The 18,178-nt window shown below is 40.9% G+C and overlaps 1 protein-coding gene and 1 pseudogene across 1 annotated transcript in view; both read right to left on the reverse strand.

The window, feature by feature from the left end:
* LOC148368711 (protein phosphatase 1 regulatory subunit 12B-like) overlaps window positions 1-17,026 on the reverse strand; it is a 38,441-nt gene extending 21,415 nt beyond the window's left edge. The window contains exons 1-5 of the mRNA XM_088329719.1: window positions 17,007-17,026; window positions 15,231-15,327; window positions 15,033-15,161; window positions 14,842-14,935; window positions 14,656-14,777 (exon numbers count right to left, since the gene is read on the reverse strand). Of these exons, the coding sequence (XP_088185845.1) occupies window positions 14,656-14,777; window positions 14,842-14,935; window positions 15,033-15,161; window positions 15,231-15,327; window positions 17,007-17,026 (462 nt within the window). The remainder of the gene's footprint in view (window positions 1-14,655; window positions 14,778-14,841; window positions 14,936-15,032; window positions 15,162-15,230; window positions 15,328-17,006) is intronic.
* A 955-nt stretch (window positions 17,027-17,981) lies between these two features.
* Window positions 17,982-18,119, reverse strand: LOC148368712 (U2 spliceosomal RNA; annotated as a pseudogene).
* Window positions 18,120-18,178: the final 59 nt, after the last annotated feature.

Genomic DNA, 18,178 nt, shown 5'->3' on the forward strand with positions numbered 1-18,178 from the left:
ATTCAAACCCAGAAAGCGGCTGTAAGTGCACCAATCCTTAACCTCCGGACCAGGGGTAGGGAACCTCTGGCTCGGGAGCCATACATGGCTCTTTTCATGGGTACGTATGGCTCCGAAATAAAATGTAACTATTGCACATCTCTCTGTGGCGTTCCAAAGTCAGGTGATTTCATCCCGATTTTGGTCCATATAAAGCCGAAGCAACTTAATTCAGAAGTTTGGTAAGAAACCATTTAAACTGATAAATAATAACGCTGGCAAACGACTTTGATTGGGTGAGCAGTACAGGTGGGCGGATTCCTGCACACAGCGCAAGGCACTTCCTTCTCTCTCTCTCGCTCAGTGCAGTCCACACCGAAAGTGAATATGACGCTATGCTTATGGTTTGCAGTAATTTGTGACATTTTTACATAAGAACTTTGCATGCACATTGTTTTGAAACCGTTATTAAGGAGAAATGTCATGGAGAAAAAATGTCCTCAACACTCTTAACTGAAGGTGGAAGACAAATTGTAAATGGCATATTTGATATTGATTTGGGACACAGGATTTAGCATTATTATCATTTCATACATTTGATTAAATCATCAAATCACACACAGTGAAATAAAATGTGCTGAAGAATTAGCTTTTGTCTAGGGAGCGTGTTTGGCCGTTTTTTCAATTTTGTCCGAAAATATATGATGTGGCTCTCTCAATTTATATTTCAAACATTTTTTGCTTTTATGGTTCTTTGGGTCAAAAAGGTTCCTGACCCCTGCTCCAGACCGTTAGGGTAATAGATGACCTAGGAAAATGCTTCAGCTTTTATCTCTTTCGCACACTAATTTTACAATACCTGTTGTTTAATACATGCACCCACGAATACATTTATTGACAACATAAACTATAAACACAATAATCAAATAATAATTTATAATACATGAATGTCACGGTTGTCATAGCGCCCAATTGGCCCCGCCCTGTGGCGCCAGCTGCGGCTTGTTGACTGATTGGCTTTCCGTCTATTTAAGCTCAGTGCTCTTACTCTTCCTTTCTCAGTCCGTCAACGAACCTCTGCCCCGCAAGACGTGGGTTTCGACTGTTTCCTGTTAGTATTTCCTGTCTGGTATTGTTCCCCTTTTATTTTGTCCTGTTTAATATCGGTTTCCAGTTTCGTTCCCGTCCAGTTAGTCCTGTTGAATTTTGATGTCCTGTTTTGATATCAGTCCTGTCTGTCCTGACCTGTCCGGTATCTGCTCGGGCAATTAGTATCGATCTCATCGGCCTTTGGCTTCCCATCATTCCACGCCAGACTTCTGCCTAACGTGCAATACTCCCCATTTCCCGTAAAATAAAAGGCTTGTGTCAGAAACGTCACGCATTTGGTTCCTGCTCCTGTTCTGGTTCATGACAATGAATGCATGAATTGAATGAATGAATCAAGTTTATTTGGCCAAGCAAAAAAAAAAATTATACAGCTTCAACCACTTATTAACAAATGGCAACAATAAAATATTTGCACCAAAAAAAAAAATCCAAAACAGCTGAACAATGACATTATACATAAACACGTGCTCAAAAGGAGTAGGCAGAAGCAGAAACTTTTAAATGCCTACTCCTGTGACATGTTTTTCTTATATTCAAAACAATAACAAGAAATTAGAACTTTGCTCTACCAAGGAAAATTAGAATACAAGGAAATTATATTTTAAATTCAATATCCAATTCCATGCCAATAAATTCTTAAAGTTTCTGGGACCACATACAGTGATCATTAAAATAACTGTGCCTTCCCCGAATATTCCTGGTTTTTAGTATGTTTTTATTGTTACATGCCAGACATGTTACCGGCAGGTGCAGTAGACCCAGTGCAAATAGGCAAAAAGTTTATAGGGGTCTATTAAAAAAATAGCAGTGTGGCAACCAATCTCTGAGTTTATTAATTTTGGGGAAGAACAAAAACAGGTTTGAATCAGGTGTGAGTCTGGTGGCGCCTATTTAAAGATGATGAAGCTAGCACAGATTGAACCTATGAAAAGGCGCAAAACATTGTTGGCTGTTAAGCTAAATTATATCCAACGCCTTACAATGGGTGGAAAAAAAAGAGACACGCAGAAGATACCTCTTATCGGATACCAGGCATGATGGATCAGTTTGTGTATGTCAAGATACTTGAAGAGGTTATGTTGGTGAAGAGGACATTCCCTTGAAATGGGTGTTTCAACAAAACAAAGACTTGGTTCCAAACCAATAAAATTCATGTTATGAAGTTGCCAGCCAAATCACCAGATTTCAATCCAATCGAGGACTTGTCGGGTGATATAAAAATGCTATTTCTAATCAAAACCAAGAAATGTAAATTAATTTTGGAATGTGTCCCCTGCCCACTGCCCGGAGATGGCTGGGTTGGGCTCCAGCCCCCCCGCGACCCTAATGAGGATAAGCGGTATGGCTAATGAGATGATGAATGATGTTGTTAAGCAATCATGGGGTGAAATAACAACTGCAAGGCGCAACAACCCTATGCCACACAGTTTAGAAGTAGTTATAAAAATCTGTGGTCATACAACTGAATATTAGAATTGCTAAGTCCTACCCTTTTCTCTTAAATACAAAATAGTTTTGAGTTTGTACAGTCAGACACTGCTTTTTTTTTTAAATACACCACTTTGAACTATTTGCCCAATTGTACAGCCTCCAGAACGTGCCTATTATGACTGCTGGGTCTTGTTTGTTTTCCGAGAATCTACTGCACCTCCTGGTAACTTGTTTGGCATGTAACAATAAAAAAAATATACTAAAATCTGAGGTATTCTGGTTAGTAACATGCTATTATTTTGAACAGCACTGATTTTGCCGTCATGTTTCCATGAAGTTTATTGTCAAGTGCATTAATCCATCACTAACGCTCCGAGGATAACATCGCTTTGTTTGGCTTTATCAGAGAAATGTTTTGATTGGATTTGAAAAGACAGTTTGTTTACAAACACAAGGACAGAAAAAGCTGTTTTCTCAAGGAAGGTTCTTACTCGAAAGCTTTTCTCCGTAGGGGACGGAGACGATGGCGGTGAGTCTGTGACTGACCTCCGAGTACGAGCCAGGTCTTTGGTGCGAGGGTAGTAAGATGACATACTCTTCTACGGTTTCTGTCCCTTCCTGATAACAGATGCAAAGGTTCCCTCAAGCACTAGAGCCCATACTGGCACTCAATGAATTCCGAAGGAAAACAGGTGGGAAATCTGTGTCCCTCTTTGGAGAGGTTTTCTGCTCCTCGTCTTCTTTCAAGAGTCACCAGTCACTTAACGGTCCGTTTGAAGTGAAATGTCTGAGCCCAGACTTGACCCAAAGTAGAAAAAGGCCCAAAAAGTAAGTTGCCAAAAATTCTTCCGTTGCTGACTCTTCCTGCGATCCCTCAAAGTTATACTCTCTCTTCATCTGCTGCTCTCTTCTCCCTCCTCCTTCTTTCATTGCTCACTCGCCCTCCCAGCCGATTGCCCCCCTCCCCGAGTTTTGTGTGGCGTTTTGCCAGAGGCTCTGAACAGGGACGCGCCACTGAGGCCTAAAATTGTCCATTTATGCGCGGGGCTGCACAGAGGAGGCGTAGCCCTGAGCAAGAGTCTGGTGTTTCCAACAAGGAAAAGCAAGAAGGTCACCTGAGGAGAAGTGGGCAGCCACCAGGTGACTAAACGCTTAGCCCAATTGGCAGGTGATGGGCTAGAGTACCAGGTGACTTTGGAATATAGCACTTGCTGTGCAATAATTTACATCACACAAGTCAAGCCAAGCCCAGCACGCCAAAAGTGGGCTGCAAGAAGGTTTTCCATGGCCCTTGTGATGATCTCAATTCATTATTGTATCATACACCAGTAATCGTAATTATTTTACCATACATCATTTAAAAGAGCGTTTTTTTGCTTTATATATTTTTGGACTTTATCTTATTTTATTTGAGTCAAATTCTTCGTGAAAAAATATTTCCGTTAAATGAGTGATAACAAATGTATTTAAATTCAATTTAGCTAACTTTTGCTAAAATAAACCTATAGGCTACTGATGGTGCCCGAATAATACTCTTTATTAATTGTTCGTGTTAAGGCATGGGTTGGCAACCCAAAATGTTGAAAGAGTCATATTGGAATGGTAAAAACCAACAAAACATAAATCCAGAACTGCAAAAAAATTAAAGCTTTAATATATCTAAATTGCAGATATATGCTGCATGCATCTATAATTACTGGAACATTTTAAGAATGTGTCATGTTTGTCCCTCTACAGAAACCATACATTTTTGAAAAAGAGACAGGGAGCACTAAAGAGCCGCATATGTCATGAGTACTGATGTGATGCACCTGTGCCCACTCCTTTGGCGCCAACTGCCTCGGACTCTGATTGGCTTCCTGTCACTATTAAAACCCACGTCTATCTGTCACCTGTTGTCAGTCCATCTGCGAACCTCCGATTACTCAAGGCAAGCCTTTTTCGACCCTGACTCCCACCTGTTTTTGCTCCCATCTGTTCCCCGGCTTCGACCCGTTTTTTTCATCCTGACCTCGTCTACTCTCCTCTCCTGGCTTTCAACTCGTTTCTGATCCTGACCACGTTTTTTTTGCTCTCCTCTCCCGGCTCCTGACCTGTTTTTTCCCGTTCCCGAGCGTTCGCTGCGGAAGTCCCACTTCCGCGTTCAGAGCGACCTGCTTCCCGCGACCAGTGGGTGCAATCCTTTCCTTTCTTCTAACAAAACTGAGAGAAATGTTACGCAAGTGGGTCCTGTCTCCGTTCTGGTCCTGACAGCATATGGCTCCAGATCCGCTGTTTGCCAACCCCATCTAATGGAGATTTTTTTTTTTTAAATCAGGTAAATTTATCTTTTGTGTCTGTTGAAATTTTAAAATTACTTAGAGAGCAGTATTGCTTTATTTATCTGAACATACTGTAATACGGGGCGGCATTAGCTCAGGAGGTATAGCGCTCGTCTTGGGATCAAGAGATCACAGGTTCGATTCCCGGCTACTCCGTGTTATATGTCGAAGTGTCCTTGGGCAAGACACTAAATCCCTAATGCCCCCAATAAGCAGGTTGGCGCCTTGCATGGCTGCATGGCCGCTATTGGTGTGTGAGTGTGTGTGTGAATGGGTAGATAGATAGATAGATAGATCGATAGATAGATAGATAGATAGATACTTTATTCATCCCCGAAGGGAAATTCACATTTCCAGCAGCATCCCTGAGCTGAGATCAATACAATAATAAAGCAAAAAGAGTACAATATACAAATATCCAGTGTGACGTGCAAATGCCCACTGTAGCGTGTTATATAGAATAACTAAATAGTGCTACACAGAATACATATTGCAATAAGATTCGGTAATATGCAATGTAGGTGGTGTGGTTTAATGTGGGCTTTTACTCTGCCGGGTAGAGTTAAAGAGCCTCATGGCATGAGGAAGAAAAGATCTCTTCAGTCTGTCCGTAGTACAAGACAGTGACAGCAGTCTGTCGCTGAAACTGCTCTTCTGTCTGGAGATAATGCTGTGTGTGGTAAGTGTGAAGCACATTCCAAAGTGCTTTGGGAGGTCTTCATTGACTTGAAAAGCGCTATATAAATGCAGACCATTTACCATTTAATATATTTGTTAAGTTTTCAATAGGTTCAATACAGTTTACTATATACATTGTTTTTCAACTGTTCAATATTCCATCAGCCCCGCCCTGGGCTTGTTGTTTTCAGTAGGCAAGCAGCAAAATGGCCACCTGCTGACATGCATTGAAAAGGGTGAATTTGCGATTTATTTCATATTTTTCAAATCGTTTATTTCAAATATCTCGTTTGGACTCCATGAAACATATCATTGTGGTATTCGTTGGAATTTGACAATGACAGTAACAAGAAATTCATTGTTATCTACAGTTTTTATTGCGTTGATAAATTTAGAAAACTATTGTTTTGTCTTCTACCAAAATAGCATCAGAAGCAAAGCTTCAAATGTCAGTGAACACACACTGACACACACACAGACACCGGCCCACAGTTTACAACAGCTGTCTTCCATATATAGTGAGGTTCGTATGCTGACTTTCCTTTTGACTGTTAAGGGCAAACAGATTAGCTGGAAAGATAAGACATGACAATCCCCAACGGTTTGAAAAGCATGCAGAGGTACTATGGTAAAGGGAAGAAAGGTTAGGTTTTTCACAAACACCCATGTGATTGTATGAATAAAAGGAGGCCCTACTTAGAGTAACTTGTGCCTGAATCTTCAAACATAAATAGCAATGGTATTCGTTATGTACACATAAAGTGAAGTAGACAGGCAGTGGTGCACACTATTAAAGGTTGCAGATGGAGCGACCCTGGGTTGACCCTACACCCACTCTCACAAACAGTTGAGAATAGTAATTCTATGTAACATAATGCCATCATTTATACCGTAAATTCTGGACTGTAAGCCGCTACTTTTTTCCCTAACTTTCAACCCTACGGCTTATTCAGTGATGCGGACAATTTATGTAATTTTTCTAACGGCCGCTAGCGGCGCTCGAGTGTTGCTACCATTAACTGCCCTGTCAAAGCGATATTGTTATTATTAAAACTTTGAAAACTCTCTCGGTGTACCGTCTTTCTTTGTAAATATTTGTAACCCATGTATGATATGTATTTGCAACTGTATATTTTTTGTAATGTATTTATTTGTATTTATTTTAGACACTTATTCTGATATGTTTTGCACTAGTGAACGAAAAATGAGGGGCGGAACAAACGCGGGGTGCCGAGTTTAAGTGGGGACCGCTAAAGGTGAGGGACAGAAAAGGAAAGAAGAGGGGGTAAAAAGTTGGTTAAAGAAAAAGGAGTTGCGTGAGTAAATGTGTTCATCTGATATATTTTTCCCATCCTTACCTTTGGAAATATACACTTTTTTCCTTGGATTACTTTTAACGGGACCTGGACTCTGCAGGTCTGCATCAAACCTTAAGTACCGGTATCATTTTCTTTTCATTTTCCGTTCATTTTGCCGGCTGTGTTTTTTGGACTGTGGAATTTCTGGCCGTGATTCAGCCAACTGTAGCTCTGAATTTGTGTACTATCGGTTACCTCCGGGAACGGTGCATTTGCAATGATCGCAGCAAGGCTTTAGGGCTAGGACCTTAGCTTGGCCTTTTGGCTGAGAGTAAGTGTCCCGGCTCCTAGGCTTTGTAGCGTAATATGAACTGACCGATAATGGATAATGGATAATGAATAACGAAGATAGATCAACAACCCTTAAAAACCCCTTTAATGAAGTACAATTAGTTTCAATCGCGGGACTTGAAATCGGGTTTGGGTTAATTTTGTGTTTGTGTTACATGTTTAAATGTGGGCGCATGCGGCTTATAAACAGGTGCGGCTTGTGTGTGTACAAAATCGGTTTTCCTCTTAAAATGTGGTAGGTGCGGCTTATAATCAGGTGCGCTCTATAGTCCGGAATTTACGGTACATTGTTGAACAGAGGTGGGGAACAATTTGAATCACGGGCTGCATTTGGCTTAAAAATTTGGAATTAGGTTCTTTTTTTGTGTTTGTTGTAAGGGTCTGGCATACCTCCCACCACCAGAGGGGCCCGATTAGCGGTTTGAAAAGGATACAGGGGTGTTCAACTATCACACACTTGTGCCCAATCATCCTGAACCCTTTAAAAGAACACTTTTGTTCAGAAAACTGATGGGTCATTTTGAGTTCTTCTGTCATCCTCCTTGTGTAATTGTCACCTCCACGCCATACTGGGTTTGTTACTTTGTTACTTTATTCCGTCAATGTTTCTAGTTTGAACTTTGTCAAGTTTTCATTGTTTCTAGTTTCTTGTTTGGACATTTTGTCAGTTGCTGTTTAATAAATACTTACCGTATTTTCCGCACTATAAGGCGCACCGGGTTATAGGGCGCACCCCCTAAAAATAGTTTTTGGTCCTATATTTTCCATACATAAGGCGCTACAATAGAAACGTCGACAAAACAGTCGGATAGTTCAGTCAAACTTATTACCCCCTTAACATTCCCAAAGCTTACAAAGAAGCAAATACGTGTCGTAGACACGTGCGGATGCGGTGTCCGTACGATGTCACCAAACAAACATTTCTTAGTTTCCATTTTATTTTTTGCTGGCAACTGTGTGGACAGCAAAGTAAGAATTTTATTGTGCAGGGAAACGGGGTTCTTTACTGTGCATATGACAATAAACACTTTGAATTGAATTTAGTTTAAAAATAGACTCATCACAGAAACATCAAGATCGTTCTAAAACAAGATACCGGGAAAATATAAAGCGGCATAGCTCACCTAAGTTCTCTTGCAGCCATCACGTTCAATAATATACATAACCATGGTTTTCTTACAACCGTGAGTGTAGTAAATCCAGGAGAGTAAAATATTTACAAATACAGAATAGTAAATATAGTTTCCCTATGCCGTAGTGCAACCCAACATGTGATTCACATTCATCTTTTTCGGCCAATTGCAGGCTTTGTTTCGCCCCTTTAGCCTATGCGTGCCTGTAAATGATAAAAAGGATCTGCCCCCTTTACCTCCGAATAACTTTAGCCAACAGTGACTGATTCAAATGATGATTGACACATTGGTTAGGAAATGAAACGCCGGTATATAAAATCCCAGCATACACCGCGGACGACTTCGCCTTCAGGGGAAAATCTAGTCGGCGGCTGCTTGCTTTAGTTGCAAGACTTTGCGACTTAATAATGATCCATATATAAGGCGCACTGTATTATAAGGCGCATGGTCAGCTTTTGAAAAAAATAAAGGCTTTTAGGTGCGCCTTATAGTGCGGAAAATACAGTACCTCTTTTTCAGAACCGCTGCCTGCAGTTCCTGCTTCCTTCAAATAGATCCATCTAAAGCCAAATCTTAACATAAAACTCAACCACTATTTTAATAAGTAAAATAAAAACATAATAAAAAAAACAGTAAAATATAGAAAATCCTTCATTTTCTTAATGAGGCCTACATCTGTTTGTTTTGTTTGTTTGTCCTTGCACTACTGGCAGTTCTCTTGTATCTAGCCACTCCTTTGCACATCTGTTCTCCTCTGCACTACCATACTCCATTGTTATTGTTATTGTATAGTGACTTGTTTACCTGACTGCCCATTTTGCACATCTGTTCAGCTGGTCCTCTTGCACTCTTTGCACTACTGTATAGTACTCATAGTATATAATTTAGTATTTTCAATACTCCAACTCCATACTACATATTTATATCTGTACATTCAAGGAAACTGTGCGGGTCGGATGTATCGACATTTCGTTCTGTATACCTGTGTACAAGAATGACAATAAAGTATATCTGGATCTGAATCTGAATCTTAATTAACGGAGTCTGGGAACCATAAATATAGCTAGAGATAGATGACATTTTGTTTACCCATATTGTCTTACCAATAACAATATCCTACGGTAAATTTTAGGACATTTGAGAACAAAATAAAATAAAACTATTTTAAGTCAAGTACATGAATTAAAAATGCTGTCTTTTTAGTCATGGCAATACAACTGGTTGACAGACTTGTAGTGCAGTTTTCCATGGGCCTTATGGGGCCAGTTGAAGAAGATCAACTTCAGCCTGAAATACGAGTAGCCCAAACATTCCTAAAGACTTGAAAGAACAACTCCAAGGTGGCGAGATCATAGAACTAAATCCATCTACACCTGTTCACCTCTTTGTTAGCTAAAAGCTATGTGAAATATCTGAGGGTATCATAGCGTGGTCAAACAGCCTTGGGCACTCTTGACAGTCAGACAGCCACTCTACTGTTGAAGCCCGGCTGCGATTATCGCGGCCAGATATAGTCCTCTTAGTAATGCTGAGAGACTCTCAACTTACCCCGGCCTGATATCTGTTTCTGATCCTTTGACCGTAGGTCAGCTCCCGAGGAAAACCGATTTTTCTCCATAAGCCGAATGGCATTTATAATACAGTGCTACTTGTATTCATACGAGTACCTCAAAACACGAGAATTTCAGTAAAGGAGTTTTATTTGCAACAAAAAAAACTCACTCGTTGCATTCCTGGAGAATACCACTAAAAAGCGCTCGAGACCCCTTACCACTCATAACTGCTTAGCACTAGCATCAGTTAGTCCGGTTGGCACATACAAACCACTACAGGCATCACAATTAAAAATTGTGTTGTAACTTTTTATGTTTGTACGTTTCATTGCAACTGGCAAAAACTTTTGTGAACAGTAAGTGCTCCCGTAAAATCAGCAGTCTCTCGATGTCAGGAACTGGAACAGGATCAGGACCCAAATGCGTGACGTTTCTCTTAAAAGCCTTTTATTTTACGGGAAATGGGGAGTCAAGCACATTAAGCGGCAGTCTGGCGTGGAATGACAGGAAGCCAGAGGCCGACGAGATCGATACTATTTGCCCGAGCAGATATCGGACAGATGGGGTCGATACCGTGTCAGACAGGATTGATATCAAAACAGAATATCGAAATTAACCAGGCCAAACTAGACGGAAACAAAACTGGAAACCGATATTAAACAGGACAAAATAAACGGAAACAATACCGGACAGGAAATACCAACAGGAATAAGGACTGGGGCAGATGTTTGTTGACGTGCTGACAAAGGAAGACTGAGAGCACTGAGCTTAAACAGACGGACAGCCAATCTGTCAACGAGCCGCAGCTGGCGCCACACGGGCGGGGCCAATTGGGCGCCATGGCAACCGTGACACTCAATCTCATACCTGTCGACATCCCTCAAGTGCTCCCCTATTAATGATTGCAAATCCTCATTATGAAGCAATAATAACACAAAGGCAATTACTCACAGACTTTTGAATATCACAACAATATTGGCAATCTACGATAAGGTTGTCGTCTGCTACAGGTAATTAGAGCCGAAATGGATGAGATCGGTCTTTGAAAAATATGTTCCTGTATAAAACATGTTAAAAGAAATGATTAAAAAAATGTATAGAATACAGGCAAAACGTATAATTTGACAGGTATGCAAATGCTGTTACTCCACCTTGCTCCCCCCACCCCTTCCCCGGCACCACGTAAACACAATAGTGAGTGCTCATAATAAACTTGAATTTTACTTTTATAAAACAATCTTATTGTCATGATTACCAATGTGAATCACTTGTGCCCGCTCATTTGGCGCCAACCGCTGCAGGTTCTGAATGGCTCCCTGTCCCTACTTAAACCCAGTCCTGTCAATCCCCTGTTGTCGGTCCGTCTTTGAACCTCTGCGTATAAAAGGCAAGCCTTTTTCGACCCTGACTCCCACCTGTCCCGTTTTGCTCCCGTTTGTCTCAGGCTACAACCTGTTTCGATCCCGACCACGTATGCTCTCCCGTCCCGGCTTATGACCCATTTTTGTTCCCGACTACGTCTACTCTCCCGTTCTTGCTTATGACCCGTTTTCGACCTCGACCACGCCTTCCTCTCCCAGTCCCGACCAGTTTTTCCGTCCCTGTCACCGCCATCGCTCGCCACGGATGATCCACTTCCGTGTTCGGATCACAATCCGAGTACGAGAGCGACTTGCTTCCTGCGTCATGCGAACACCATATCGTGGGCGCAGCCCTTCCTCTTTTCTTCAATAAAACTTGTGGTAAACGTTACGCAATTGGGTCCTGTTTACGATCTGGTCCTGACACTTATTCGTTTCATTACTGTATTATTCTATGTTTCATAACTATTTGAATTTCCTTTGAGTGATGAGGAAGCTATTTTGGGTTTACTTAGATCAGGTGTCTGTAACCCATGGTTAGCGTGCTAGATATACTTATGAAAAGAGACATATCTCTAAGATATAATTAAGCTCAAGCAAATCATCTCTGTGTCGTACCAAATTTAGTATCTGCAAAGTCGATGTGACACAGTAACCGATTAGTTCCGTCCATAATATATGTGGCAATGTGTTACATCAACCAATTTTGGCTGTACGTCTCTAAGAATCCAATATATGGAAGCTAATTAAACAATGTATTTTCACTTTTGAGATGATAAAAATATATGATTATGATAAAAAAACCCACAGAAAAAATATGTAGACCTGAAAATGCCAACCAAGCACCCAATGCAATTTGAGTGGGTGAGCAGATCTCTGCACACATAGCGCCCTCTCTCTCGCCAAGTGCCTTCCGCGCCGAAAGTAAATACATGTGGATACCTCTCGTTTGCGATATTTTGTGACATTTTTACATACAAAACCCCTCTGCTTGCACCTTGTTTCAAATGCCTCAACCATCTTTGGTAAGTACTAACCATCCCGCAGATAGTGACAAATTTTAACCTGTACAGACGCTGCCCTACCTACGAACGAAATTCCGGAAAAACGTTGGTAAGTTTAATTTCTTCGTAAATTGCTTCAGTGCTATATTTTGTATCTTTAAGGTTTAATTGTCTTTAAGGCTTGTATACGTGACTTGTATTGTTTTGTACTAAAAGAATAAACATTTCATAAAATGATATGCTCTATAAAGATAGATAAAGTTGAGTTTATCTTACTTTTGGAAGATGCACATCAAGAAGTCCTCATCTGTGGTAAAAAGTGGCCAAAAAAAAGCGTTGCGACCATTTTCTCAACCGCATCAAGCTTTCTTATTCACAAGAAATGTCTTGCCTCTTCTTTACACTTCACACCAACCATATTGAATGGATGCACGAGGTATTAAACAGTAAAAAACGTCAAAGTTCTTAGCACACTAGCGATACCGTACAAGTTGTTATGTTTACACACAAAACTCAAAGAAGAAGACGGATTTCTTCTTCGGGGTGGATGCTGGGTGACCTCTGACAGCGCCACGCAGCGGAAAGAAACACTGCAGTACTGTCCTCTATTCGGAAAGGTGCACAAAATACAAAATCTAACAGCAATGTCCGGACATTTTTCAACATCCCGAAAAAAATTGTTTGTATCTACCGTTTTACATAAGTCGAATAGTCGTAAGCAGGGGAGCGTCTATCTGTTGATATGGGACACGGGGCTTTTTATCAAATTTTATCAAATCATCGAACGTCACACGGTTAAATAAAATGAAGAATAAGATTTTGTCCAGCGAGCGGGATTGGCGGTTTTGTTGAATTTTGTCTTAAAATACTATGGTGAGTGAGAAACCCTGAGAAAAATCTATATTTTTTAAATTTTAGTTTTTAATTATTTCATATCAGGACATTTTTGCTGTTACACGAGCAACATAAGCTAAGAGCATGATCCTGGAACAAATTAACGTTGTATGAAGAGGTATCGCTGTCGACTCAGGTCCACTAGGCCTCTTGATTCATTTATCACTGCAGAGGGATCAGCGCCAGGGTCCAGGGTCAAAGGTTACCCTGTTAGCACAGTATCAGCTAAGAAGGTAAAATCAGGCAGGCAAGCCTTCTGATTCCAAGGCTCGGACTACACAGAGAGCGCCTGCATTTTTCCCAATATGGTATGGAATGCCGAGACACTGCAGCCATGTGATGCGAGGAAGCAAAGCCACTCTGAGGGAGGGGAGAAGCGTCCTCCGCCAGAGGTAAAGCGGCACAAGAGGGGCTTTGCGACGACCTTTGCTTGTAGCGCTTCCTCCGACGTTGAGTCAGAGATGAGAGCTCAGCGCCTTTGAAGCACAGATGCTTTTCGGATGATGGAGGAATAGGGATGAGAATTCTAAGCGGTGGTCATAATGAATGCAGAAGAGCACTTGGTGGAATCAAATTGTTTTCAGGGACGTACAGATAGCGGTTTTACATCATGCAATAAAACTTAAGTATGCCATAAAACAATTTTCTTCCCAGGGGCCTTCAAACTATCGCTTAACAGCAGGATAGTTTATAATCTTTTCTATTGAGCTAGGGAGGTAATAGTCCTGTACCGCTCTCTAGTGGTTGCAAGGAAAACCACATTTTATACATAAAGGCAGGGGTTCCTATACTTTTTCCTGTGAGGGGTCACATAACCTTTTCTTCACTGATGAGAGGTTAGTATATATATATATATATATATATATATATATATATATATATATATATATATATATATATATATATTATCTGCACCGCTTATCCTCAGTAGGGTCGCAGGGGTGCTGGAGCCCATCCCAGCTATCTTTGGGTAGGGGACAGGGGACACCCTGAACTGGTTTCCAGCCAATCGCAGGGCACACATGGACAGACAACTCACTCGCCCGTTCACACCTAGGGACAATTTTGACCGGCCAATTAACCTGACATGCATGTTTTTGGAATGTGGGAGGAAACCAAAGTGCCCGGAGAAAGCCCACGCAAGCACGAGGAGAACATGCAAACTCTGCACTGGAAGGCTTGGAGCTGGATTTGATACCATGTCCTCAGAACTGCGCCGCAGATGTGCTATTCACTCATCCGCCCCCCCAGTAACCCGGCACTGTGTTGTTAAAAACCCAGAAAAAAAATACCCTAAATAATATTTGATTTACCTTTTAAATGTTATGGCCTTTCCTGGATTGGTCACAACAGTAGAAAAAAGGAAATATTGTTATTATTCAGATTTCCATATAAGCTGTATAAAAAAAAAGTACAAAGATGGTTCTTAAACTGAGGACAACACGAGGGTTAACCTCCTTTGTGAAATGGACACTAGTGATTGTACTTATGTCGTTGATAATTGAGATTGTAGTCTGTGGTTTTGCCATGTGGCTGTCATACCTCAACGCCAATGCCATCCTTGCCTTCTTCTGACTCAATTTGTCTCGTTCTCACATTTGTTAATGTAGGCTGCTCTTCTTCTATAGTGTTGTGATTTTCATCTCGCCACCTTCTTTCACCGACTGCATATATCAAGTTTCAACCATAAATATCCTTCACCTTTTATCGATGGAAAAAAAAAGTGACCTCTCGTGGTGGTTGAGCCAGTAATGGTGGATGCAGCCCAGCAGGAAGCTTTCGTCAACTCTTCAACGTTTTCTAACTTGGGTCTTGTGTTCACCTGCAAGCAAAACAAATTTATTTTGAACACAGAAAATAAACCAGAAATATAAACATCATGTGAAACTGATGTCATGACGTCTGTTTCTGTCACCAACCTCATCAGTGTTGCTCCACTTCTGGAAGATTTGGATTCCTTTTGTTCCGTCCTCCACTATGCAGTCAAACTGAGAGCTTTCCGTGTCATTTATCTTCTGAGCAGCTTTTAAGTCTGTCAAAGTCACTTCCTGCACAACATTTACAAATCAATGATTGATTCTGGGCTTTTTTAGTGGCTATATAGCAATGGCAGTCACCTGTGTTGACCTGCGGGTTTGTCTGGCGAGACGAGATTTCGCCCTCCTCTGAGATTCTGCTTCTTCATCCCTGATGGGTGTCAGATAAACTCTAGTGCTAAACAGTCAGACAGGTTGTTTTAATGATAATTCTTAAGTTTTATATTTCAACCAGGCACAGAACCTGAAGTGTTGCTCCCTATAATTATGCAAATATGTTGCAAAATATTCTTTGCGCTAGGGGACTTGAGAAATGTAGTACCAAAGTTGATCGTTCTGCTAGCTCACCCATTAGCGTTGGTGCTGCATGGGATTTCCCGTTTTGTTTGCCCCCGGTTTGCATTCATTAGCTGCCCACCACATGAAATGAAATGATCTGCATTTATATAGCGCTTTTCAAGTCAATGACTTCCCAAAGCGCTTTACAATGTGCTCCACATTTCCCAATAGCGGCCTTGCAGCCATGTAAGGCGCTAACCTGCTTATTGAGGGTATTAGGGGTTCAGTGTCTTACCCAAGGACACTTCGACAAGTAACACGGACGAGCCGGGATTCGAACTGGGATCCCTTGATCCAAGACGAGCGCTCTACCTCCTGAGCTACTGCTGCCCACATGGTTTTTGGTCAGTTAACCTTGGTTTATTCCTTGCCAGCTTTGCTTTTATTGCCGTACCCTATGCAGCATTTTGTTTGTTCCCGGTTAGCCTGACGGCTCACTGCGTGCTTTTTCCTTGAAAAGTCCAAGTTAGTCTGTCCGTCATGTTGGCTCTTTGTGTTATTTTGGCTAGTTAGCCAATGTTGGCCTTTTGTTCTACCATTACTGCATTCACCTGTGACACAACACCAAGGCATTCTCCACAAAATGATTACACTTTACTTAAAACACACGACCTCATTGAGTAATTAAGACGTAAATTAATAAGGCAACTGTTTTGCTATGGTCCTGGTGTTCCTCCGATGATGCCACTGCTCAGGATGACTAAGACTATACATGCTGTCCTCAGAAAACAATTAGAATATAATGAAGAAATATTTAGATATATTTACAAAAACTGTGTACTATATCCTCACATTTTGCATGTTTAACAATTTGGGAATACCTTAAAATCAACTATTGAACGTAGTAACCTGCATCTAATTGTCACAATTTTAACATTTTATAGCTGTTGTGAAATATTTAACATAGAACAGTCAATTAAAAATGTGTGTTCCACAAAAACAACTCAGTTTTGCTTTGTATTCTGATAAGGCTTTTGAATCATCATTCCTGGTTCCACAGTGAAAACTGTCAGCATCATGGCAGAAGCTTAGATTAATTTTCCACCTTTGGTGTGCTTGCCTTTGAGGTGGCTGCAGTTTGGGGCGACTGATTCCTGAGAATCAATAAGCTTGTCAGCAGCGCACTCTGCTGAATCAACAGTGCAAAATCTGAGCAGCCCAAGACTGGCATGACTGTGCATGTTCATAGAAAAAGAAGGCAGGAAATTCTCGAAGGCAAGAGTTTTAGTTCCATCAGCAGTTTAAAAGTACAATGAGTCAATGAACTAAAATAAATGCTGTCATCTTACACAAAAGACCTCACCTGTAGTAAAACTCAAATTTTGACGATTAGCTGCTGAGATTATTCAAGACTTCCTAATTTAACAATATTTCTTTCATGAATAAAAATAAAGTCAATTGTAGATGTGTGCTAAACAGGCATTTCAACATTTGTACATGCATGCCAGAGGACCTGAAACCAAAACAGATATTAGTTTGGTAAAATTGGAATAAATCCATCACTGCTTTGAAACTTACCTGGGCAAGGAAGTGCACATGATGCAAACAGAATGTCAGTACAACAAAAGAGTGAAGCACTGCTGCAGCAATGAAAAGGAGAGGCTAAGAACAAAAGGGAGAGAGCTGGAAACAGGATCGCAAGGATGGGGGGAGGAAGGGCATGGGTTGTGGTAACAAATCAATTCTGGCCTTCTGCCTGCCAAAGTATTAAATCTACTCTAATATATGGTGTCTTTAACCAATTAACTTGTGATTATTTTTTCATTACATATGTGTCCATTTTTTGGGGGTTTTGTTATTTTCAGACGAGAAAGCTTCAAGTTTAAGACTATAGTGAACCCCTAACGCGGTTTGTTTTTCACGGTCTCTCTTCAATTATTTGGATCTGTCCTGGTGTTCTGCTTTTTGATTTGCTAAACAGTCTCTCTGCTAATTATCTACCAGTGCCTCAATCACATTATGTTTTAATATGTACAGTAGACCTCCGAGATACAAGATGAATTAACGACAGATAAATTGAACCAAATTTTAAAACTTCCATTTGTACTGTCATGCTCCTAGTAGATTGCCTTGCATTAATTGCCTTCTTATTTCTAATAATAGCCCTCATCGTCGATTGGTTAGGGAAAGGCTTTCATTGTATTAATTTATGATTGCAAGATTAATTTCCATGGTTAACATGCTTTTGCTTCCACTTAAAATCACTCCAAGTGCTAGGAGCTATGGCAAAAAAATACATTACAGAAGGTTTTTCAAAGCACACAAGATTAGGAGCCTAATGTAAAAGGAGGAAGGCATTATGCGAGGTTGTCAGCCTTTTCATGATGGGGGTTTTTGGGGTTTTTAAGGGTTATTGATCTATCTTCGTTATTCATTATCCATTATCCGTTATCGGTCAGTTCATTATATGCTACAAAGCCTAGGAGCCGGGACACTTACTCTCAGCCAAAAGGCTAAGCTAAGGTCCTAGCCCTAAAGCCTTGTTGCGATCATTGGGAATGCACCGTTCCCGGAGGTACTGCAATACCGGGACGATGCGTGGAGTGGACAGAGCAAGCTCTTGTTCCATCTCCGGAATGCAAAAATCAAAAGGCCAAGCTAAGGACCTAGTATCTAAGGCCAAGATGCCATAATGCAAACCAATAGGAAACCGTCTTTTAAATGACATCTATAAATATCAGACAGGCAGA

The sequence above is a fragment of the Urocampus carinirostris genome, chromosome 3 (assembly GCF_059441175.1).
Source record: "Urocampus carinirostris isolate Australia breed hairy pipefish chromosome 3, RoL_Ucar_1.0, whole genome shotgun sequence".
Lineage (NCBI taxonomy): Eukaryota > Metazoa > Chordata > Actinopteri > Syngnathiformes > Syngnathidae > Urocampus > Urocampus carinirostris.